General features: G+C 45.5%; 1 protein-coding gene across 23 annotated transcripts in view; it reads right to left on the reverse strand.

The window, feature by feature from the left end:
• Nucleotides 1-24,547, reverse strand: part of LOC103004072 (neural cell adhesion molecule 1) — a 314,527-nt gene that overhangs the window by 59,181 nt on the left and 230,799 nt on the right. For all 23 annotated transcript variants that reach the window (XM_057552836.1, XM_057552829.1, XM_057552843.1 and 20 more), the window contains exons 2-7: nt 7,523-7,597; nt 5,635-5,853; nt 4,442-4,585; nt 3,932-4,069; nt 2,722-2,839; nt 2,129-2,295 (exon numbers count right to left, since the gene is read on the reverse strand). In XM_057552836.1, the coding sequence (XP_057408819.1) occupies nt 2,129-2,295; nt 2,722-2,839; nt 3,932-4,069; nt 4,442-4,585; nt 5,635-5,853; nt 7,523-7,597 (861 nt within the window). The remainder of the gene's footprint in view (nt 1-2,128; nt 2,296-2,721; nt 2,840-3,931; nt 4,070-4,441; nt 4,586-5,634; nt 5,854-7,522; nt 7,598-24,547) is intronic.

Consider the following 24,547-nt stretch of genomic DNA (forward strand, 5'->3'; position numbering starts at 1 on the left):
TCACTTTGTGTTGGGTATTATTATTATTACTTTATGAAGCTGATATCTAAAAGAAGTTCCTAAAGACAAGTGATTACATGTTTCCAGGTTCATCTCTCTGCCACATACATTATGCTTCATTCATATAAAACTAATTATGATTCCCTCATTTATGCAAACACGGGTGTCTATTACATGCCAGGTGATGTTCTAGGCCCTGGGGGTACGCCTGTGAGTGGAGCAGACATAGTCCTCGTTCACAAGTTCACATTCACCACAACATGGGCTCTTCCGGCCTCGATGCCTGTGCGGCGTGCCCTGAAAGGCTTGTCCACCTCTCCTGCATCTGGGAAACTCCCACTTGGGGAAAGCATATCATCTTCGAACACTTCTCTAACTTCTGTCACACAGGACCAGAAATCAAATCATTTCTTATAAAACACTGTGCATGTTGCTTATGAAGTCATTATAATGGGTTGTCATTAAAAATTTCAGCACTGATTATCTCCGTTAGCCTGTGAACCCACTGATGAGAACAGAGTGCATGTTATTCATCTTTGTAACCTGGGCAATGGCTGGGCCCACAGCTGGTACTCAAATGTTGTTAACTGACACCATCTATTATAATTTATAGGCTTATATGTTTATGTCCCTTTTTGTGCTTCTCAGGGTCAAAAGACCATATCTTACTCATCTCTGTAGCCCCTCGCCCAGCAACAAGGGTGCTTAGTAAATATTTGTGAAAATTAAGGAATACATTAACAAATGCATCTGTCTTTCATCTAGAAAAACTTAAAATCAGAGCGACTGGGGTAGATAAGTCAGAATCAGAGAAAAGACCGTCAAGAATATTTTCCAAGAAGTTTAGCTTCACTTTCAAGCACGTACAGTTAATTTGGACCAAACTGATAACCTGTTTCTAAGCCTATTAATTAATTGTCATTAATGAGTAAACGGGATTCATCTGGGATAGTGGGTCCAATTGCACATAAACGCTTGATTTTCAAAGATCTGTGTTTACAAACATCAATGATTTCTCCTGATCAGGCTAAACAAGTGGGTCCCAGGCAGGTTCCCAAAGCGCAGGTGCGGGAACCACCAGGGAGCTGCGTGCGCCAGGGCTGCCCCTGCAGTGTCTGTACTCTGGCAGCACCACCTACAGTGGACTCGCTTATCTGTGTTTTTTAAAAAGATGGGCAGACAGAGCTGAGAGCCACTAGGTTAAACATCTCTCTGCCACAAATTTGTTTGTCAAAGTCAGGTCAAAGTGCATTTCAGCTCTAAATGAATGGACGTTAACTGAGTTTATAGAGACGAAGTGAGTAGAGATATGGAGGTTCTTTTCATGACTTTTATGACCCTGCTTCACACAGGCCAGGGAAAGAAGAAATGGAGACAGAGGCAGCCACTTGGTCACTAATATTTAGCAAGGGCCTATTCCGTGGTCTGGCGCTGTTTGGAATGCCAGAGATAAAGTGACGTATAAGAGTGGAGGCAGGAGAAATAATTCCCCAAACCAGTATGTAAATGAGATGAGTTTAGGTACAGAGAAGGGCACTGAAGAAGAGATGGGTGGGGTGGTGATAAGGGAGATGCACTGGCCAGAGCAGGGAGGGAAGGATTCACTGAGAAGATGATCTGAATGATGCACTGACATCTGGATGAGGGATGACACGAGGGCAGCTCACAGGGGATCTGGGGAAATGATATTCCAAGCAGAAGAAGCATCTAGTATAACAGCCCTGAGACAGAGAACAAGCTTAGTGTGTCTGAGGGAGAAGAAGAGGGCTTCCGGGGCTGGAGAGCTTTAAATGTAGAGCACAGCAGAGGCATGACGAGGTCAGGAAGGAAGCCAGGGGCTAGCTCAGATCTGGCCTCTGTTGACTGCAGGGAGTCTTGATTTTATTCTGGTTGCAATAGGAAGCCATTGGAGGATTTGAAACAGAGGAGTGGTGCTTAAGGTTATTCTGGCTACTGTGAGTGGGCGGGGCTGAACGGGACCGATGCATGGCTTGGACTAGGGCTGACGTGGTGGAGCTGGCAAGAAGTGCAGTAGATTCCCAGGCAGAGTGGGCAGGGTCTTGCTGATGGACTGTGTGGGGTAAGCGGAACTGTGGCAGAGGGGTGACCTTGACCCCACTGTCCTTACCGAAGACCTTGAGGTGGATGGACGCATCTTGCTCGCCGGCCTTGTTCTCGGCGATGCAGACGTACTCGGCCTCGTCGTTCTTGTCCACCTTCCTGATGGTCAGCTCAGAGCTGTCGTCGCTGAAGAGGTACTTCTCATCCTCCTCATTCTCTATCTGCTCCCCGTCCCTGCAGGGCACAGAAATGTAAAGGACCGTGAGTTTGACTACAGAGCTAAGAGGTTAATTTTTAATTAGTTTCCATAAAACGCGGACCGAGCTCATGCGAAAGACTGAATCTTCACAGAAAGTTAAGACGCCAAATTGTACTTCCTCGTGATTCCTCTACCCAAACCTCCGATTCCGCCCAAGGGCTGCAAAGTGCGCCCCCCAAAATTCCAAAGAGAACCTCTGGTTCTGCCCCACAAACTGAAAATGAAGGAATCCAATGCACACGCAAGGCAAGAGGACCTGACAGAAAAGAATCCATTCTGCACCCAGAGCTGATGCTCCCCAGCCGCCCACCCCTGTTCCCTTGAAACGCCAACACAGGACAGGGCCTGCAAGGTCTCTTTCTCCACTAGTCGGTGATAAAAAGCACGAGCCAGTTTCTTACTTTGTCCAGCTCATGGTGGGTTCTGGGAAGCCTTCGGCATCGCACACCAGGGTGACGGACTGGCCGAGGTTGGCGGTGGCATTCACAATGCTCTGTCTGGCCTGGACGGTGGGCGGCACTGAAGGAAAGAAGGACTGTCAGGGATGGCAGGGAAAACTTGGAAGGACCCGCTGGCCTGGAGAAGAGGCACTTCCGGGAGACCCCAGGTCAGACAGTCAAGAGTCCTGGGCAGCTGCACAGTTACTGTAAGGGATCTAAATTCAGGTGTGCACTAAATAATTACTGTAAACTGGATCAATAATTCATCCACAAATGCACATTAGTACTTTTCAACAATACATAGTATTGTTATACATATAACATTATATAATATTGCTTTTCAATAATATAGATTTAGAAGCTATATTAGTATGTTTTGTTCATTTTACAATGGTATTCTATTTCCAGTAGCTATTTATCATTATATATTTTCTTCATCAATGCATACCAATCTTACAACTGCCATGATTGATGGAACTTGACTTTCAAAAGGGGGCTCTTGATGTTGGAAAAATTTCAAAACTCCTGCTCCTAGGGATTAAATGGTTAATACCAATTTGAAATGCACCAGCTCACCAAAGAGTGACATTTCTCTGGGAATGTCACAAACAACCCTGTGCACAAACTATTTTTTACCAAAGGAACGAGAGGGGGAGAGTTTGGCAAAAAATATATATCAATATCCAAAGCAATTTAACCATGACTTACTTAATTTCTTAGTACTGACATTTCCTGTAAACATCTTGTAAATGTCAGATCGATTCCATGGGTGTGTTTATTTGACACTGAAGATTAAGATTAATAAGCCCATGGACTATGATTCTGACTGTTCTGAGGCCTGAATTGATTATAATATTTTCTTTGAAGACTGAACCAGGGGACTAACTTAACAATTACAGTAACCTCAAGGACAGTGAAGGATGAATAAGAATTTACCAGTAAGCATGGGGCAAGCTTCTAGTGTTATAAGATAATGAAGGACATTCCAGAACTGCACTAAAAGTCCCCACAGTTGAGGGAGACCCAAAGACAAGTGTGTTTAAAAACAAACAAACAAACAAACTAACAAGACAAGGCAGAGGTTGGGGGTGGGCTGTGGGAAGGGGTGGACTCAGTTGCCGTGGATGAGCCAAGGTTGTAGCGGTGGAGAAAGCAGAACAGATATCCTCACCATTCACAATGACCTGAATGTCCTTGAAGTTGATCTCCCCGCGTGCCAGGATCCTGCCTTCACAGCGGTAAGTGCCCTCATCTGTTTTCTTGATGCCCCGGATCTGGAGGTAGTTGTTGGCCAGGACTATGAATCGGACTAGAAGAGACAAGGTGCAGGTTCATCCAAGGATCAGTCAGAGGACTGGTATCTGCAGGCAGGTGGCTGAGCCTTTCCTTTTGCCTGCCTTCAGGCTTATGGGGGGGCGGGGGCTGGGAGCGGGGAGAGGCTCTAAGCTGCAATAGGAAAATGTGGCCCTGGCTCCAACATAGAGCCACGGGCAAAAGTCTATTGGAAATCTGTCTTTTTCCTTGGAGAGAAAGTCAAGTGCTTGAACATACAAGCTATAGACATGCAACCTTTGACCTGGAAACAACATGGGGTTCTGGGACACTGGAATCTGAGTTTGGGCTAGAACGCCTCAGAAGCTGGTTTCATGGCCCAAGGGAAAGGACAGCCGCCAGGTCTCACCATCTTTTTTCAGGATGACATCTCGGCCTTTGTGTTTCCAGATGATGGTTGGGGGGAGGGAGCTGACCACGTCACACACAATCACGGCATCTTCCCCCTCCCTGAACTCCTGTGGAGTTGGCGCGTTCTTGAACATGAGCTTCTCTGGAAAAGGAGCAAGAGGAGAGTGAGGGAAAACGGCTGGTTCTCCCACAAAGATCCCTTTTCACTGGCACCATACTGCTTGGATTCGAGTCCATATATACAGTGGTACCAAAGGGGGTCCCACCCATCACTTGGCCAAAGATGCAGGCAGAGCAGCTGGCACAAGGAGGGGAATATATCACCCGTGTTTGGCAATTAGTGTCTATTCAAAGTGCTAAATTTATCCCATGTTGTGCAGAAAAGGGTCTACAGAGGGAAAGGATTGTCTTTACCAAGGGTCTTCACCATGTGGGATGGAGCCCATGAAACACAGTGCACAGGTAAAATGAACTGGTAGAACATTTACTCTACAACTAATAGTAGGAGCCACCAGTCCTTCCTCTGTCTCCCACTCTGTCTGGCATCCCATCCCCAGCCTGTCTACAGCAGAAAGAATTTTGAAGAACAAGACAGAACAAAAGCAGGCTTATGGCAATAAATACTGTGACAATCAATACTGTTCCATTGGCTGTCACCCATCATTACCCTGGCCAACAGGACAGATGCATGATAACAACGTAATGAGATGCCACCTCCAGACTGGTTTCAGTGGCAATGGGAACTACCCGCTCTGAGTGGCACAGAGTGTTCAGATAAAAACCCCACGCACCCCACCAAGCCTTTGTACTCCATTACCAGCAGGAAAAAGTGAAATAAGAGGGGATAAACTGAAGTGTACAACAGTCAGTCAACACTTGGGGAAGGGAGAGGGGAACCCATCCTAGTCCTCTGGGAATGGTGTAATTTCAATTTAGAGAATGGAGGCCAGTGGGAGGTAGCTGTGACCAGCATGAACACAGTTGTGAGTTCGGAGTTGGCCGAGGATCATTTAAAAATATACTGGAGCTCTTAGCTTGATGCAGAAAAGACTTAGGGAAAAGGAGGAAAGGGGCCTTGTCAAGCCCCAAGTGGGTCCTCTACTCCATCCCACTCTCTTTGCTACCCATGTGCCTTCCTAGACAAAGGAGAGGACAGGGAACACAGAAGGAGGAGGAGGAGGAGGATCTTACGGAAGATCTTCACATTGACCGTGGCCTCTGACTCGGTGCCATCCTCTGCAGTGACCACGCACTTGTAAATGCCGGCATCATCGATGTTGGCATTGTAGATGGTGAGGGTGGAAGAAGAGTCATCATTCCACACCACCGAGATCCGCTGCTGGTTCGGGGTGAGCTTTTCTCCGTTGGGGGAGAACCAGGAGATGTCTTTATCTTTGGCATCTCCTGCCACTAAAGAGGAAGAGATTATTTTCAAACCACTGAAAAGACAACGACCCCTCCAGGGTGACAGTGGGTACTCAGTAAGAGCTACTGAGCAAGAGCTCATCAGGCTTGATGACAAGGGGGGGATGACCATTCATGTTGGAGGTTTCTGTGTTTAATTGTTATGTCCATAACAGTATTTGGAAAGAACTCAACAAACACTGGTGCTGGTATTTCTCATAGTGGTCCCATCCCTAGTGAGAGAAGAGAAGAGATACTTATTGGGGACCCACTGTGTGCCAGGCACTAAGCTAGGCCCTTATAACCTCACAGAATGGGGGGCAAAGGGAGTCAGTATAGCTGGGATCTGAGCTCAAGGCTAGCTGGTCTGAGCCAACTCATCAGTTTATTTTCCAGGGCTTAGATTATGGTCTCTGAAATGGAAGATGAGACTCTGGCTAGTTTTGGAGTGTAGACTCCAACCACTTTCATTCCAGCATCTGCCTGCACAAACTGGCATGACTGTCATTTCAGCACTCCAGCCTCAGAGAGGCAAATGCATCTGCCTAAATGCTGCAAAGAAGGTAGCCAGCATCGCCTCTGCATCCTTTCCCTAGGCACCTTGGGATACAGCTGCTGAGCTGTCCAGACACTGAGCTGGAACAAGGGCTCTGGGACCCCCAGACATGGCTTTGCCCTGCCTCTCTGCACAGCACCCTTCCCCAGCCCACATCCCCCGCCCTGCAAAGATGCTTAGTGTGGAAATGAAGCAGCCTTCCTTTCAGGGCCCATCATGTTTTCAATAAATATGGCTATTTGCAAGATGTGCTATGGGCTCCACGGCTGCATGTTCAGATCATTTCAATTGCTGTAGTGACGGCAAAGCTGGAAGGAAAACATCCAGCGGCCACCAGCCGCCTCATCTGGTGCAAATCATGACAGCATTTCAAGGCCCCTCCCTGCCGAAAGCGGCTTGCTCAATGTCAGTTTACACCTAGCTCAGCTCTTTCCTGGTCCTTTCATGTTCCAAATCCCAGGCATCTCACATACAGAGACTCCAAAGCCTCATATGAAGCCTTTCCTCTGCAGGACATTTATGGATAATTAGCTGAGCTGTGGAAATGGGGGCATATTTTCTAAACAAAAGACAAGGACACCAGGTCCGACAAATTCTGATCTCTCGTTGGGGCAATGGGACAGAATATTGGAATTCACTAGAGAGCTGGGAAACCCAGGGCACCTGTCCTCACAGCAAAAAGAGGTACTGGTACTCAGTTTTCTTTCAGGCACTTTTTAGGCCTTCTTGGATTTTCCTGCTCTGGGGGATTCTAATAATCCATACACTGACCCACTGAAGCATTCTTTCTGCACCAGCCCTGCTCTCCAGTGTTATTCATGGGACTCTGGATGTACACAGCGCAGGGGGTCTGGGGGCTGTGCTGACTTTCCTAAGAAAATCCCTAGACCTCCTCCATCACGAAGCAGAAGTCCACACAGCATATTTCGCTGTCCTGGGGCAGCCTTGGTAAGGGAAGGAAGGAGGTCTGAGCACTCCCCTGGCTCTCTGGTCACCCTGAGAGCCTGCCACAGGGTGACCCGAGATTCCAGGCACACTGCGATCTGCCGGGCAGACACAGCCGCTGGCTCTGCTCTGAGGGGTGGGTTTCCTGAAATGCAGTGTGACACGGGCACTTGCCTTGGCATAGGAAGAATTTGGACTCTCCGACGCTGATTTCCCCTTGGCTGGGAACAATATCCACCTGCAGAGAAACTGAAAAAGACAATGTCCACTTTAAACACACGTTTGGATTTCTGAGACAGAAGCCAGAGCTTTGATTCAAAAACAGTCTCCCCGCTCACATCAAGAAAGAGTGAAGACAGGAAGTTGTTTGGGTTTTGAGAACTTGTCACCAGAGTTCCTCATGCCGAGGCCAGGAGTGGACGGGGTCCAGGCCATTCCCTGTGGAATGGGAATATCCTCTATCAGACCGTGCAGGGTCCCCTGGAATATCTGGGGGTGACCTCTGTGCTAAACGTTTCTGACCCCTTGAGAAGGCTTAAAGTCCTGCTCCAAACAGCAGCATGTCTGGGATTCACGGAAACAGCAGCCCAGCCAGTTCCATATGGATCATCAACCTGCAGCATCCCCACAGCTCTGTTAAGAGGGAAGCCTGCCGCTCCACAACCCTGCACAGGGCTTCCTGCCACTTCCCCACACCACGGAGCTTGACCACTACGGGGAAGGATTCAACGTGAAGATCCAAACTGATTTTGAAGCAGGGGAGGCCCAACAAATGCTCACCTTACCTCACAACTCTAGGGCCAATACACCTCTTTGCAGAAGAGGAGACAGCAATCAAACATCGTCACCCCAAGTAGTCAGTCAACTCTTCTGACATGCTGGCGTCTGTGCCCTGCGGCCCCCTGAATCTCTTGGCTACTGCACTGCAATATTGCAATATCTATACGCTCCACTCCATCCATAAGACAAAATACATTGCACCGGATCTCACAGATTCCTGTATTCATGGAGTTCCTCATTGATCTGCTTAGAGCAGATAACTGTTCCTCATGAAAATATACTCTTAGGGTAGGAAAAATGCTGTTATTCATTGGGATTCAACTTCCTTCTGCCTTTCCTCCTCTTAGGTGAAGTAAATCTGCAAGCTAAAGGCTAAGGGACATTTGGTTCAATGCGTGTAGCTTCTCAAAGCCGGTATGAAGGAGGGGCCTGGACAAAATAGACCGAGTAATAGCGACTCAGCTAGCCATTCCTTCTAACAGCCATTTTCTCTTCACAGTAGAACGGAGGGAATGTTCGTTGCCATGGTGATAGCCTTGCAGAGCTGCTGTGGGTCTCAGTCTGCGCTCATTTGATGAAGAAGCAACCATGGTTGTGCTCAATGGAACAGAGGGATCAAAGGGCCTGCTTGAGCGGGGAAGGGGGAGCATGGGGGCAACTCAGCTATCAGGGGCGCAACCTTCCTAACTGTCCTACAGACAAAGCAGCCCACGGAAAAACCCAGCAGAGGCTGCAGAGAAAGGGATGGTTCGGTGGGACAGGAACGGAGCAGGGGAGGAGTGAGGGTCATGGTGAGGAATCGGGAACAGGCTGGGGGAGGATCCTGAGGGCTCCACTGTGAGAATACGAAGTGGGAGTCCAGAGACTTCCAAATGCTGGTTCAGAAGAAATAGTATAGTAACTGCAGGGCAGCCTGTCTCTCCCTCAGTCAGTTTGCTGCTGATGACTCATTTGGGGCCGAGGATGGAATTCTTCCTGAGAGCAGTGAAATGTCTTCCCCTACCTTTCCTGAATTTCACCCGTAGTGCACAGAACTGCAATGGAATATAATGCCGTGGCCACGGCACCCGGGGGGGCAGAAGTGCCCGGCGGTGGCAGGTTTCTCCCATCACTCTCTTCTGGATGGAGTCAGGGCCACTGAGTTCTAACCTGAGGGAGCGGAAGGGGTCCCAACCATCACCATGTCCTGCCTCCTGATTTTCCAGATCAGAAAAGAGAGGTAAAGTGACTTCCCTAAGGTCACATCTAGTGAGGACCAGGGTGGCCCCAGAGCCCAGGCCACCTGGTTCCCAGATAAGTGTTCTTTCCATTACGTAAGGCTGTCTCTGTGAGTAGGGGACAAAATGTTTCCACTCAGTTTAACAAATAATCCTGCCAACCTGAGGAACAACCTTCAGATGCACATCCCCTAAGAGAACAGAGCAAGCCCGCAGTATTTGGGGGAGCACGGGGCCCTATAGCGAGGGCTACAGGCCAGTGTCATCCATCTTAAGGCCAACCAGGACCTTTGCGTCCCTGTCTGTGGCTCCCATTCCATGGAACAACCGGCCCATGAAGCCCAGAAGCTGCGCCGATGCCATCTGTCACCTAAGTAATGGTCCTTTCTGGAGTTTACTGGGGCATTCTTTAGAGAATTAGAGACATATTTCTGCCTGGAAAGTTCACTGGCCCATATGCTGTGTATTAGCAGCCAGCTTCAACATATGGATCCTGTTATCTCACAGAGCCCTTACTGCTTTGAGAAGGATTTTCTTATCCCAAGTGAAAAAACAGACTTCATTTTTTTCAGCTCTTTTCAAACAGAACATGACTCTCAAGAGGGAGGAGAACACGGCAAGGCTGAAAAGTTTCCGTACTCAAATGTGGCCTATCTTTGGACCAAGGAGAGAAGTGAGAAATAAGAATTACAAAGGAACTCCTGGCTTCACCAGATCCCATGAACACATTTATCATCACAGAGATTTTTTAAAGAAGAGATATCCATTTAGACGCCTGACCTTTTGCACACATGGAAAAGATAGTGATTTCTCCTTCTAGACGCCAGTCAAAGCCAGGTCAGAGGAACCCCAGACTCTCTGAAAAGTCAACGCTTGGATGTTTTCCACCGAAGCACAATGGCTGATTATTCTTCCCCAAATGCAAAACCTTGAATTATTAGGTTTAATAACGGTAAGTGGAAATCCTGCTCCAAACCCCAAACTCTTTCCCTTCACTTCTTGTGGCCTTTTCCTTTATTACTGTATTAGTCCTCTCACTGCTCCCAATAAAAATTCCTGCCTCGACTTTCACCTTTCTCCAGTTGCAAATATAACTGAAATTTCCTCACCAGGCCTACCTCAGACCCTTTAGAGCAACTATGAAAAACACTTCTCCCAGAAAAAGTATCTCATTTCTTGCTTTGCAGAAACATTCTCTGCAGAAACACAGTGTGTCATCTTAGATACATCCAAAGACACACGCTTATAAACACAGGTAGTTGGACCTGGCTGGGACCCAAGGGCAGGCTTTCAGTGTCCTCCCCTAAGGACTCATCCCCAAGGCCTCTGGCAGCCAGTTCACACTTTCTGGTTTACAAAGCACACTTTGTTACTTCACCTGAGGCTCACGACAATTCTGGGGTATAAAAAGGCTGATACTATAGTCCCCATTTTACAAAAGAGGGAATCAAAGCTCAGGGAAATGAAATAACTTGCCCAGGGCAACTCAGCTAATAAGTAGTAAAGTCAAGATTAAAAGTCATCTAATTTTAAGGCTCCAGCTCTTCCCCCTGCACTCCATAACTACCACTAATCTTTTCTTGGCCTCCTAATGGGCTTATTATTGTTATTACCTATTAGTTACCATTTGCTCTCTTTCTAAATTATGGGCTAGAAAGAGCAGAGTGTACAAACATCTTATTATCAAGTTGCTGCCATCACTTCTACTCTGGTTAATTATAACTGGCCTCTCTGTTCACAGATAACCATAGCATTATAATTCCCATTTTACAGATGGGGAAGTGAAGGCTCAGAGCCCTAAGTAATGGTAACAGTGGGGTCAAGATTCAAAGCCAGGTCAAATGCATCAAAGCCCCAGCCATTTCTCCCACACTGTTATATCCCTTGTGAACAGACAGAAAAAGCTTCTCTTGAGAATGGAATGAGTCCCTTCTCCATGTCTCATTGAAAAAGTAAAATAACCCCGTGAGAGATGTATATGTTTCAAAATGTGTTTTCTACTTAAATGTATTTTTTAAAAAGTAATGCCTTGTTCTGAAAGATACACCAACTTGTTTAGCAAACAGCTTCAGGTTGAGGTAGAAGTTTTGTGATTCCCAACTCCCTAGCAGAAGCAAGCTGTGAAGTCTCAGTTGCTGAGAAAAAGGAATTAAAATTTCAGTTCTAAAGGTGCTAAGGCACTTATCAGAAGAGGTGGGATCTTACCAAATCAAAGCAACAGAAAAAAATTATTCTGATTTCAAAAAGGAACTCATAGATTTCATCTGAGTCAGGAACTTCTTGCAGCAGTTTAATTTTACTGTTCTTTTCAGATTCTTATGTGCTTGAGGAAGTAGGAGCTGAAAGCAGAAAGTGAGCCCAGGTCTCTCCCATGGCTAATTGACAGTACCTTCTTGTTAAATGGTTATAAAGACACTGGTTCCTGAGGAAGACAGACTGCAGAGATGCAGCAGACCCAGGGCCAAGGTAGGTGCACCTGCGGACCATGTTCTGGTCACCAATTTGAGAGATGTGTGAACGACAGAGGATTAATCGGATCAATGACTATGCATCAGATAAAGAGATTTTCCAAAACCTATTTAATAACGGCTAAGAAGTTTTGAAAAAGGCATCAAAGTCTAGTTCTACATTTATTTTGTCAGCTATTGTTCTAGAAATGAGCCTTAAATATCACTATACTTAACCACTTTAATGGAGACTTATTTTTTTATTTTTCAAAGTATACTAAAGTGTCTTTCATTTGACGGTTCTGTGGGAAATCCAGATGCTGGAACCAGGAGCGTGATAACCAAGGCACCCCCGCTTGCCTAGACAGTCTGCCTCATTGTTAGCAAAGTACTCGAGGGAAGATAAAGGGCAATTTCACTGATAAACCAAAGAAACGCAGTGAATGTAAAACTGAGACTCAAATGGCAGTCCTGTAGAGTGGGGAAGGCCATGGACTCTGGGCCAACCCTCAGCTCTACCACTTACTTGCCAAGTGTAATCTTGGCCAAGTTATGCCTTTTTCCTAATCTGTAAAATGGGGAAAACAGAACCCTTATCATAGGGCTGTTGGAAAGATTAAATGAATTAATACATGTAGAATAGTCTCTGGCACATAATACACATTTTATACTTGTGTATTATTATTATTAATAAGCCTCTATCAACAACCCTTCCCAAGGAAATTATTTTGGTTACTATTTTTGAGAGAAGCTATGTTTCCCTTTATGGTTTTAAATAAAGTAAACTTCCTGAATGATCCATGTGTTGGTCAGGTGGACCGATTCCACTGTCTACATTACTTGAAGATATTTAACTTGCCTGTCAGAATTTTATTGGTATAAAAGATGACTGAATTCAAAGCCAAAAAAACAATAATGTAGGCACTCTAGCCAAGTCACTTCACCTCAATTCTCTCATCTGCAAAATGGGGATGATAATAAAACTGAGGTCTTGTGGTTGGACTGTCTCATGGTTAAGAAGTCAGGATCTAGAGTCAGAGAGGCCTGGATCCAAATTCCAGCTCAGATACGTAGTAACTCTGAGTTCTCAGGAGAATTTCAGGACCTGTGATTCCACATTTGTAAATGGACATAACTCAATCAATCTCGCAGGGATGTTGAGATGATTTAGAGAAGTAATGTATGTAAAGTTCCCAACACAAGGTCAGGCTGTGCTGGTTGTCTTTTAAGTGATAGCACATACATGATAGTACTTTAAACTCACACACACACACACAAATACACACACACCCCCTAAACAAACAAAATCCCCAATAATGCTTGTAATGAGAATGAGATAGCAGGAACCTCTTGTAGACTACTGGATTCAACTGTCCAAAATCTATTAAGGGGTGTGTGTGTGTGTGTTTATCTACATGTATGTATGGGAACATCCACTGAAAGCATAGATAAAAGTGTGTGTGTTTGTGTGTGTGTGTGTATGAATAGAATAATTCAACTTGTCAGATTGCTACTGTTGCAAGAAGCAGCTGGACATAGGTAACTTTTCTCATTTTGGGAGAGAAAAATGAATAAACAATTAAGGATGACAAAGGAGTCTCACCCATTCTTGACATGTGAGTCTCACAATTCTGGCTTGAGCTACTGTTGACAGCAGCTGGGTAGGAGAAAATGAGGTGGACTGTTTTACTTTCAAATATTAACCCAAAAGTTATATGTCACTTTAAAGGAACTATAACATATATGCTTAGAGATTTTGGCTTCTGGTTCTGTATAATGGCATCATAATGGCAGACCATATTCTGATTGCCACTGGAAGCATCCTTCTTGTTTAAAGCTGGTTCATAGCAGCAACCAAAATCATCTAAGAGTCATACTCAGGGCTGCCAGTCTCTTGGTCAGCCTAGTTAGGGCCCCATCTATGTAAATGCTGGGAATCCTATGTAATTCCCATTTAAACCTAAACACCCAGAAATAATCTAGCTAGGGTTTCTAAGCCAACTGAGATAAGTTATGACCAAACCCTTGGGAAACCCTCTGTGTGTAGTCCTCACAGGACCCTGGGCCCCTGGCTTCTCCCAGTATATCAGCCAGCCTAGAGAGTGAAGGTAGCCCTCAAGAAAGCTGTGGTCTTCCCTGGTTGACAACACCAGCACCAGCAGACTTGCGAGAGCAGAACTCAAGACTGGAGAAGGAAGGGAAGCTGGCTCTTGGTGGTGGTGGTGGGTACATGGTTTATGCCTTTTGAATGGAGAAACCAGAGCTTCTGTATGAAGACAAATCATACAGAGAAGCTGTAGATAAGATACAAACTCTTCTAAACCAAACTCACTTAGTTCATATACCAAGCAGGTTTCCAAAGCCTATCATTTTAATAAAGCCATCAAAACTGGACAATGTTTCATTACAAAACTGATGCAATGACAATTCCTGGTGAAAATTCTCTTTAACTTCCTCAAATCTCAGGACTCTTCCAGAGTGATGGGGGGCGGTACGCAGAAGGTGAATATGGCTTCAGAATTCTTCAGCTTTCTATGCAATATGATAAAATAGTTGATATTATAATATTACACTAAGGAAGAAAAAGTATTGAGCATCACTACACAACTGAGGCCTAGATGGTTAATCTGATATCCTGTTACCCCAAATAAACTATCCTATGAAATTCTGGTAGCCAAACAACAGAAACTAACTTTCTAGAAGCAGGAGGCTCTATTTCTTAGCATAATAAATTATATGAGCTGCTGGGAATCAGGAATAACTGGGTTCTGGCCCTGTTCCATAGGGCTGGCTTCATATCAGAACACAGAGCCAAGGCAGATAATGGCTTCAGCTCTCTTGGCCTCCTGAGTTCCCTGGGTCAAATTAACATTTCATTAGTTCTGATCGGATGGTTTAGCTTTATAGAACTAAATCAGTGGTTTCAAACCATGGTTGTTATCCCCACGAACTACTTAGAAGCTAGAAAACTTGACTAATGTCACACAGTGTCCTCGTGCTTCTGGTTATAGGGCAAGAAGATCTACACGGTGGTTTAATCTGCTCAGATGTGATAGATTCACGCTATCCCCCAGGCTGCCACTCCCACAGCTAACCCCCACCCCCAAGAAAGTACACAGTTCCTACTAGGAGCATTCTAAAGCATCTTTAATAGGGAGTCAGAAGAAATGACTCAAGGGATATTAATCAGGAGCACGACCCAAACAAATTCCACACCACACCCCCAGATCAGACACAGGAGAGAAGCCAGCCGAACTCTGATGAAAGGAGCCGGTTGGTTTGCTTGTTTTTATAGAGGATCATAAAGGAAGGAGACGCATTGAAGAATTCACTGAATTTTTTTTCCCAAAGCAGCAATAAAGTCAGAAGGAGTCCTATAGAGCCTCAGAAGGGCCAGATTCCAGGCCAGGAGTGAAATCCTTTCTGAGTGGGCATTCGTACTGTCTCCTATAGTCCACAAGGGGTGAAGGTAGGAATGTTCCACAGCCTCCACCCTGGGGAACACCCAGCTGAGGGCATGAGTGTGTACCAAGAGGCGGCAAATGTGGACTAGTTATACCCTGACTTCTGTCTTCTACTCTGTTGGATTGATTCACAGCCAGGGTTTTAGAGCTAACATTTAGTAACAGAGAAGGTTCGAGCTGGGGGGACCTGACATATAATCTCCAACCCCTTCATTTCACAGATGGGAAACACAGGAGCAGAAGTCTAGGGTCCCTGCAGCAAAGTTCAGGAGTCACGAGGTTGGGCCCAGGTGCTGACTGCTGACTTGAGGCCTCTTCTTGCTTCTGTGTCTCATTTGCTTTGTGTGTTCCCAGTAGCTATTTTGCCAACTCTTTCCTCTTGCCTGGTTTGCCCTGGTCTCACCTCTGTCCCCCAAAAGCAAGAGTCATCACTTGGAGAGACTGGCTCTATTACGTGCAGGTAGGAAAGCTGGACAAACAGCTGGTGGTCTACCTTCCTGTCCGAAGCCCATTAAAATATCTGGTGCCGCCAACACCAGCCCACTTTATAACAGAAGCTCTGGTTCCCTGCTTCCTTTTCATAATTTTTCTTTAAATAAATTTATTTATTTTTGTCTGCGTTGGGTCTTCGTTGCTGCGCACAGGCTTTCTCTAGTTGTGGTGAGTGGGGGTTACTCTTCATTGTGGTGCGTGGGCTTCTCATTGCAGTGGCTTCTCTTGTTGCGGAGCACGGGCTCTAGGTGAGCGGGCTTCAGTAGTTGTGGCTCGCAGGCTCTAGAGCGCAGGCTCAGTAGTTGTGGCGCACGGGCTTAGTTGCTCCGCGGGATGTGGGATCTTCCCGGACCAGGGCTTGAACCCGTGTCCCCTGCATTGGCAGGCGGATTCTTAACCACTGTGCCACCAGGCAAGTCGCCCCTGCTTCCTTTTCAGACTGTCCTTCCTGCTGTTTCCCTTTTCCTGGCAGAATGACTGCCAGCCAGCACTTTGCCTGCAGTTGAATTACTGAAACGTAGGGGAAGGATAGATGCAAATAGATGTTTGGAACCCAGCTAAGCTTCTCTAGATAAACAACGTAAAATCTATCAACCTGCCCCGATAACCCAGGCCTTCTTAGTAAACAGCTGTGTGCGATTTGATAGCTGCCAGGATGCCCCTGACAATGTTTCCTTAGGTCTGCTCTTCTGAAACCTTGCCTTGACAAAATGACTCATCCAACTTCTCTTCTTCCGGCTATAAAAAGGTACTGATACAAGGAGGATCGTTTCTCTCCCTCCCAACAGCTTTTGCCAACATGGCAAGAAGTTGGAATTATATCTTCCAATACTTGTCCAGCTGTTGTTTGCAGATGTTATATTCTTTACACCCAGAAAATAGAAATTTAGAGAATGCTGGCATGCAACTTCATCCAGAGAATTTCAAATCCTGCCTGTGTCTTTCAAAAATGTCTTATGTGATCATAGCTTTAAGCACATCTGGGCTATTGAAGATACAAAAGCTTATAATCTCTTAAACAACCAGTGTAAAGAATTGTTAAATTTAGTTTCTGTCAAGTGAAAAAAATCACACTCTCAAACCAAGATATATTGTTTATATATAGAGTGATTATTTTGTGCCAGTCCCTGTACTAAGCACTTCACTGAGTTCATGTAATCCTCATAACAACCCTATGAGATAGGTACTGTTATGATCCTATTTGACAGATGAAGAAACTTAAGAACTGAAAGGTTAACTAATGGCCCAAGGTCACAAAGCTAGTAAGAGGTAGAGCCGAGATTTGAACCCCAGGCAGATCCAGCTCCATGGCCCTTGATCTTAAGTATGTATTACTTAAAGTTGGTTTCAATAAAAGTCAGCTTTCATGAAAAAGGGGTTGCTCGTGTGCTGGATGAACCAGGAGACAAGTACATTAGTAGAGAAAAACACTATCTACTCAGGGATGTACTGATTCTGAACAGGGGCTGGAAACAGGTTGCTTGAATTCTGAGCCCGCCAGGCCACACGCCTCTCCCTGCTGCAGCCCTGCCTTTGTCCCTGAACTGAATCCTTCTAGCCCCTCTGCTCGCCACCAACGGGTCTGGCTTTGATGCCTACCGGCAGCCACCAGAGCTCAGTATCAGTGGTGGTCCCCAACAGGGGTCAGGCAGAGGCTGTGAGTGGGACTTTCCCGTCTATGGGTCACTCCTGATCCCCCAATTTGGATTCTGGATAAGCCGTATCATGCCTTATTAAAATGTGAGTGTTAGAATTATTCTTTGCCAACACAAGTTGTGACTGGCTCTTCGCTCCTCTGCAGGGTGTGCATCTGAACTGGGTTATTAATGCAGCTCCTCGGCCAGTGTTTTCTCAAAGCACTCACTCTCCTTAAGAGGCCATCTGGAGAGCACCATGGTAAAGAGATTCTTATTAGAGGTCACAATCTCTTCTGCAGGATAGACAGTCCATTCCCTACTCCCTTGGCCACTGTCACCCCTCATCAGACAGTACCTGACCTGTTGATTAATACATAGAACCATATTACACAAAATTTTGAAGGAGATAGAACAGAAGAAAACTCAGCCACTTAATAATAATTTTACAAATAGTATATCCATTATCTGGGAAATAATTGTATTACTTTCTTGAATTAGAGAACAAATAAGAAAGCTGTCGCGGGGCTTCCCTGGTGGCGCAGTGGTTAAGAATCCGCCTGCCAATGCAGGGGACACGGGTTCGAGCCCTGGTCTGGGAAGATCCCACATGCCGCGGAGCAACTGGGCCCGTGAGCCACAATTACTGAGCCTGCGCGTCTGGAGCCTGTGCTCCGCAACAAGAGAGGCCGCGATACTGAGAGGCCCGCGCACCGCGATGAAGAGTGGCCCCCGCTTGCCACAACTAGAGAAAGCCCTCGCACAGAAACGAAGACACAACACAACCATAAATAAATTAATTAATTAAAAAAAAAAAAAAAAGAAAGCTGTCGCTGGCACCATTAATTAGGGTAAGAGCTGAAATGCCATATCTGTCACTATGGCTTATCAGGAACTTAGAAGTGAGAGCAGCCCCAGCCCAGGTGGGGTGGTGGGGAGAAGGGGCAGCGGCAGACGGTGGCCGTGTGGTGGTCCTGGCACATCTGAAGTACATCCTGGTTCTGAGTCTGTGGTACTACATCTGCCAACCTTAGGATCCATCCATCCATCCAATTACAGAACACTACTTTCTGATTTTCAGTTAAAAGTCCTTTGGCTACATTTGTGGCCTCCTTCTGTCTTCACACAGTGTGATTTCAGGGACCCAGAAGAGCCCCCCAGGATTCTCCCAGCCCCAGGCTGGTGATTGACACGACATTTTCATTCTTGGTACTTCTACCTTCTGATGTGTATGCCTACTAACAGCCAGCAACTCTACGTTGCTATCAGTCTTTCCAACTTATAATGAATCAATGATGTGGACAGAGTTTGTTGGGAGGGCTGGGAAAATGGTCTGCTGGGTAGGCATAGGGAGTTTGGGGAAAAAAACAACCAAACACATAACATTCCCACTCATCTTCGTAGCTGAGACCTTCCACGTGTGCTAACTACGCTCCTTTCTTGCCCATAACAATGCTACAACTCTAAAGAACTACCAATAAGTCATAAACATTCAATATGGAGTGAGATCCTTATGATATATCCCTTACAGTTTTTTTGTTTGGGTTTTGTTTTTGTAGTAGGGTTTTTATTTGAGCAACCATCACTAACTTCTTTCATTATTCACTTAGACTCCTTCCCTCGCCCAATCCAAACCCAACTGTCCTTGACAAACTCACTTTGCTTTATCCAATAGGCAGGAGAGCCTTTGAATCCCAGCCTAAGAAATCAAAGACAGAAAGATTAAAGAGAGTCCCCCCCATGGCACCAAGTCGTAATGGGCTTTGATGTTCAAGGACTAAAATGAGTGGGATCCAAGGAGCCAATTCAAAGGTCAGAGGCAAATATGATGCTCACCCATGAGAAACAAACACAAACCCATCTCATCTGATGGTGGCAGAATCTTCTTGGAAGGATTTCACAAAGGCAATGTTTCTTAACTTCCCCTTCAAGGTGACAAACTCTAGTTCTATGAGCAACTTTAAAACCAAGTAACTAAACCATTATTCCTGAATCCGTATCTAAATAAAAAGGCAAAACCTGCCAAGAGACAAATTCTCTTTAGGGGAGGTTTATGGGAAACTTCCTCTCAACTTCAGGAGACCAAACCCCTTTCCTGGCAATGGGGATTTAGTGTCCACTGAGATCCTGCCTGCTGGTTCCAGCACCAAGTCTAACTAAGGGACTTGGGCAGGACACGGGGGAGAAAATGTGCACACACACTCACACACACACACACTCACACTCCTGCCTCACATTGTCTTCCTGGACAGCAAATTCCCCTTGGGAACTAACTTTTGAACTTTCAAGATGATGTCAAGTCACAGTGACCAGGGAAAACTGGATTCCTTAAACTCAGGGCACTGAGCACTGAATTCACAGTCAGCCTCATCAGTGGCTAAACTTGGGAGTGGAAGCACTCGTTTCTACTCCAAACTGGACTGACAGCTACAATACCGAGGAGCCCTAAGACTAGTGGCGATCTGAACATATTTAAATTGGCAGAGCTCACACATGATGATGCTGCTTTGTGTTGCGTGTAACTTTTAGTTTTCTTTTCTTTTCTTTTTTAAATATAAGCAAGTTGAAATTGTAAAGACTTGTAGACTTTTTTTTTTTTTAATTTTTGGCTATGTTGGGTCTTCGTTTCTGTGCGAGGGCTTTCTCTAGTTGCGGCAAGCGGGGGCCACTCTTCATCGCGGTGCACGGGCCTCTCACTATCGCGGCCTCTCTTGTTGCGGAGCACAGGCTTCAGACGCACAGGCTCAGTAGTTGTGGCTCACGGGCCCAGTTGCTCTGTGGCATGTGGGATCTTCCCAGACCAGGACTCGAACCCGTGTCCCCTGCATTGGCAGGCAGATTCTCAACCACTGCACCACCAGGGAAGCCCAACTTTTAGTTTTCTTACATCCCCGCCAGAAACTCCCCAAACAAACTCCATGCTGCAGGGCTTTAACGGTGCAGACAGACAAGGCTGTAACTGTGGCTGTCTTAGAAGCAACAGTGCATCTGTCTGCTGTCAGGATGACTATGGCATCCTGGGGGTAACTCAGCAGATCTCTTAGCACCGTGGATCGTGACAGAATGGGTCACTCATTTCACATGCACTGGGATCTTCCCAACAGGCCTATCTTTTGTGTAATGGAGTCCCTGCCTTTATTCCCCTCCCATCACCCCTCTTCCCATCCCACCCCCAACTCTCAGGGTTGGCCTTCTGAATATTTCCATCAGAGAGACAGACAGACAGAAATCCTACACACCCAACAACAGCAACAAACTTTGGCCAAACAGGAAAAGCACGGATACATATGGATATATAGCCCTCATGTTTGCATTATACCTTATTTTGTAACAAGGCCTTTATTTCTATAAACAAGTCATAGCTGTCAGCATCACTATTTGGCCTTTAAAGGTGCCAGTATCTTATAAGAAAGCTATTAAACAGTAACAACCTGACAACCAAGTCTCCTAAAGGGACAGAATCGCCAGAATAAATGGCTAGAGCAAAAAGAGCTCACAATCCCAGTAGCACTCCCTAAACTCCCTTGGGGTCAAAGGATCCGTGTCTGAATTTCATCCTGCTCTCTGGAGGTATAAGCGATTACTCCCTCTTCCTCTTTTCTGTTATGGGGTCTACACATAGATTTACATTTCATGAAGCATTTCTCACTGAGTCCGTTCAGGCAAGGTGACACAATTTGAATAGTCTACAAGATATTACCAACACACACACACCAAGATCCCCAGTCTGCACAATGTCAGTCTCAAAAGCCACTGAACTGTGAGTTATATGCCTGCTTCCTACGTAAGGCGAGGCGATGGTAACACCTAAGCTTTTCCCCAAACTTCTAGGTAGCTTTTAAGGCTGAAAACAAAAACAAAAACAAAACCTACCACATCAAAGACTTCTTGACCTCTATATCATCCTTTTTCACTGAACCCTTGGGGCGAGGCTATTAAGTGACCAAAATGGGCTCAAGTCTCGTGTTGGCCTTTGTCTTAGACCAAGACTTTTGTAACATCCCAAGAGAGAATGACCCAGAGACCAAGACCTGAAATCAAGGGTACTGGGTCCAGTTTCCCCACAGCAAAATCTGCCGGAGTCTGACTTATTCCTGCCTCTTAGCGAAAGGCCTTGCTATACAGCTCAGAGATGGGGAACTCCCTTAGAGGCCAGGTGCCAGAGGCAGAACCTCAAAGGTGAGAATGGGTCAAAGAAAAGAGCTGAGAACTGCAGTCGAGAAGGAAAGTGCCTTCAGGGGAGAGAAAAGAGATGGCACTAATTGGATGACATATTAGTGCAGTGTAACAAAGGCCTCGAAAGAGCCTCAGGAAGCAGCCACCCTACATGCTGATTCTTCTGCTTCTCACAGCCTTCCAGAAACCACCAACTGTGACATAAGCTTCACAACCATGCCCTGTGTGAGCAGCCCCGACCCTCCTGCTGTGTGCTCTGGACTTGGAGGCCATGCTGGGACCTTCCGGGAGACCCCAACTATGGGCACAGAGGACTGGCACAAACCAGACTGCACAGAGTGCACGATATTCCCTTACACTCTGCAAAAAGTGACACTGCTGGATTTTCTTCCAGGGAAAATCAACCAGGACCACGGGGGGGCTGATCCAGGGCTATCCTGGTCTTAACTGTTAAAATCTGGCCCCAGGATCCTCTAAGGCCATGGAAACCATAACAGAAGGGATCTGGAGGTGTAGAGGTGTGAAGTCAGTCCCTCCTCCCTGTCTCCATAGCAATGAGCTTGCACCTCCGCCACAGCCTCACTGTGTTATAATGTAGCAGCACCTGTTTAAATGACTGAACTCCGTAAGGACTGAGCCTTTGCATCCTCAGTGCTCAGCACATAGTATGCCTTAAGTGATGTGCTGAATTAACTGAAGATCTTTTTTGATTATTCTTTTCTGAGGTTCACATGAGTCTAATGGTTCTGAAATGCATGGGATGCAGGAGTTCAGGCCCTGGAATAGTGTCAGGTTACCTGCTTAAGAATCACCTGGACGTTTGTGAAAAATAGCTTTCCTTACTGCATCCCTAAAGATACTGATTCCGTACCTGCAGTGGGGCCTTGTGATTCTAATTTTAAAATGCTCCTCAGATGATTTTGATATGTAGCCAAGTGAAGATTCTCTGGCCTAGTCAATAATCTACCTGGCATAACTGATGAATTGCAAACAATACTGAACCCACCTAAACTCTTCAAGGCCCTGCCTGAAGTTTTTGATTTTTATAACCATTCTTATGTTGCCCTGCTACTTGGCCATTTATCACATTAAGCAATGTGACACAGCTCTGCAGAAACTCCTATTTCATGCATGTCTTTTCAAGTTTGTCACATTAGTACTTTAGCAAGTATAACCCTATGCTCAAAACCAATATACAAGTAAACATCACGTTTTTCTAAGAGCAGATATGCCTTGCAATCAAAATGGATATAATAATAAAGGAGAGGAAATTACAACTGGGTACCACTGTCCTTAACATAGAGTTTGACATCCTTGGTTCATCTAGCCCAGGATGACAACCTGATGCTACAAATGGAAGGTCTCAATCAGTGTCCGTGATCAGTTGAGCAATCTTGCTCTTGCTTTGCTAAGCAGGTCAGCCTGAATTGTTCCCTGTATAAGCCATGTCTATAGCTCTGCCCCCGCAGATGAATGTGCTGGTCACTAAGTGGATGTGGTGTGAGAAATCTATTCTGAAAGCTCAGGGCAGATCTTTGTTAACTGTAAGAGAAAAGAGAGGTGAGGGGGGCGGGCATGAAGCATCAGACACTATCTTCCTAAAATGAGACTTCAGGGTTCTGAAACAAAAACAGTCTTTAGAAATTTTGAATTGGCTCTAAGTCATAAAACAAGATGAATTACTTCTATAGTAGCTTCAAAAGGGCAGTTAAAAAGTATACCCGGCCCTATCCAGCAGAAAGCATCCTGGTCCATGGTATAAGGAACTACCTGCCTCTTACCTTCATTGTGTGATATTGATGAATTTTAAACCTCTACAGGACCATTTAGCAGGCTCTCAATCCCCTGCTGAACCTGATAAAAGAAAACTTCCAATTGTTTCAAACAATTCCTAGCTGAATTCGTCTTGCTTTCAAAGCTGCAGAGTCCCAAGGATGAATGCTCTTCTTGTATGTAAAAGATGATTATTTATTCTTAATATCACTACGCTTGCTCACTGATATTTTTCCTCTTCCCTACAGCACAGGCCTCACTTTAAAAGAAAAAGACATCTGGTGATTCATTAACTCTTCCATGAATGTGGAAATTCATAACCACTGCACAAATGCAGATGCCTTTTCCACCCAAGTTATAGATCTTTCTGCCCTTTCAATGTGGATCTCTATGGCTTACATACTCCCTACAAAATACTCCCACATGTAGGAAATATAGAAGAAAACGTACACATACATTTTCCTATTAACCCTTATGTCTCCTCATTCTTAAACTATCCAGAGAAATTCAAACTACCCAGAAGAGTCTGTCACCACTGCTCACTCTCCTGAGGATACTGAGGGACCCAAAGGGACACCTGGAGCACCACATGGGTACCTCATTTGCTTTCCAAGTGGCCAGTGCACATAAGAACAGGTAAGCCTCCAACACTCAACTTCTGGCTCGTTAAATAATTCGTAGCTGTAAGTTTCTTGGTCTTAAAATTAGAAATTGAAAACAATATTTAAGAGATGACTCCAATTAGAGGAAAAAGCGGAATGAAAGAAACACACCAAACAGTAGACGGTAAGCTACCTAGAGCGAGGGCAGGTCTTTTCTGCAATTTCAAAGTGTCTTGTACTTAGTTTTATACCCAGCAGGTTCCAATAAATGCTCTCCACTGCCTGACAGCAACCCTCCTTTCATTTATGTTTTATCTCCCGAGGTGAATATTGTTTCTTAAACTACTTGCTTAAAAAAATGTATTTTAAAAATGTTTTCAATGGAAATGCCTGGGTCAGTCCCTAAAAGTGAGGCCAGTGGGAAGAGAATCCCTGTGGCCACTCAGCAGGAGATGTGGATTCTGGTTCTAATCGCCTCATTTGTGCTGTGGCATTGGTGCCTCAGCTGTAAGATCAGGATAAAAGAAGAGGCAGAGGGTGGCAAAGTGGGAAAAGCAGGTGAAAAGGAACCAGAAAACCAGGATTTCGTTTAGCCTTGCCCCTAAAACACCTCC

The sequence above is a fragment of the Balaenoptera acutorostrata genome, chromosome 9, assembly GCF_949987535.1.
Source record: "Balaenoptera acutorostrata chromosome 9, mBalAcu1.1, whole genome shotgun sequence".
Classification (NCBI taxonomy): Eukaryota; Metazoa; Chordata; class Mammalia; order Artiodactyla; family Balaenopteridae; genus Balaenoptera; species Balaenoptera acutorostrata.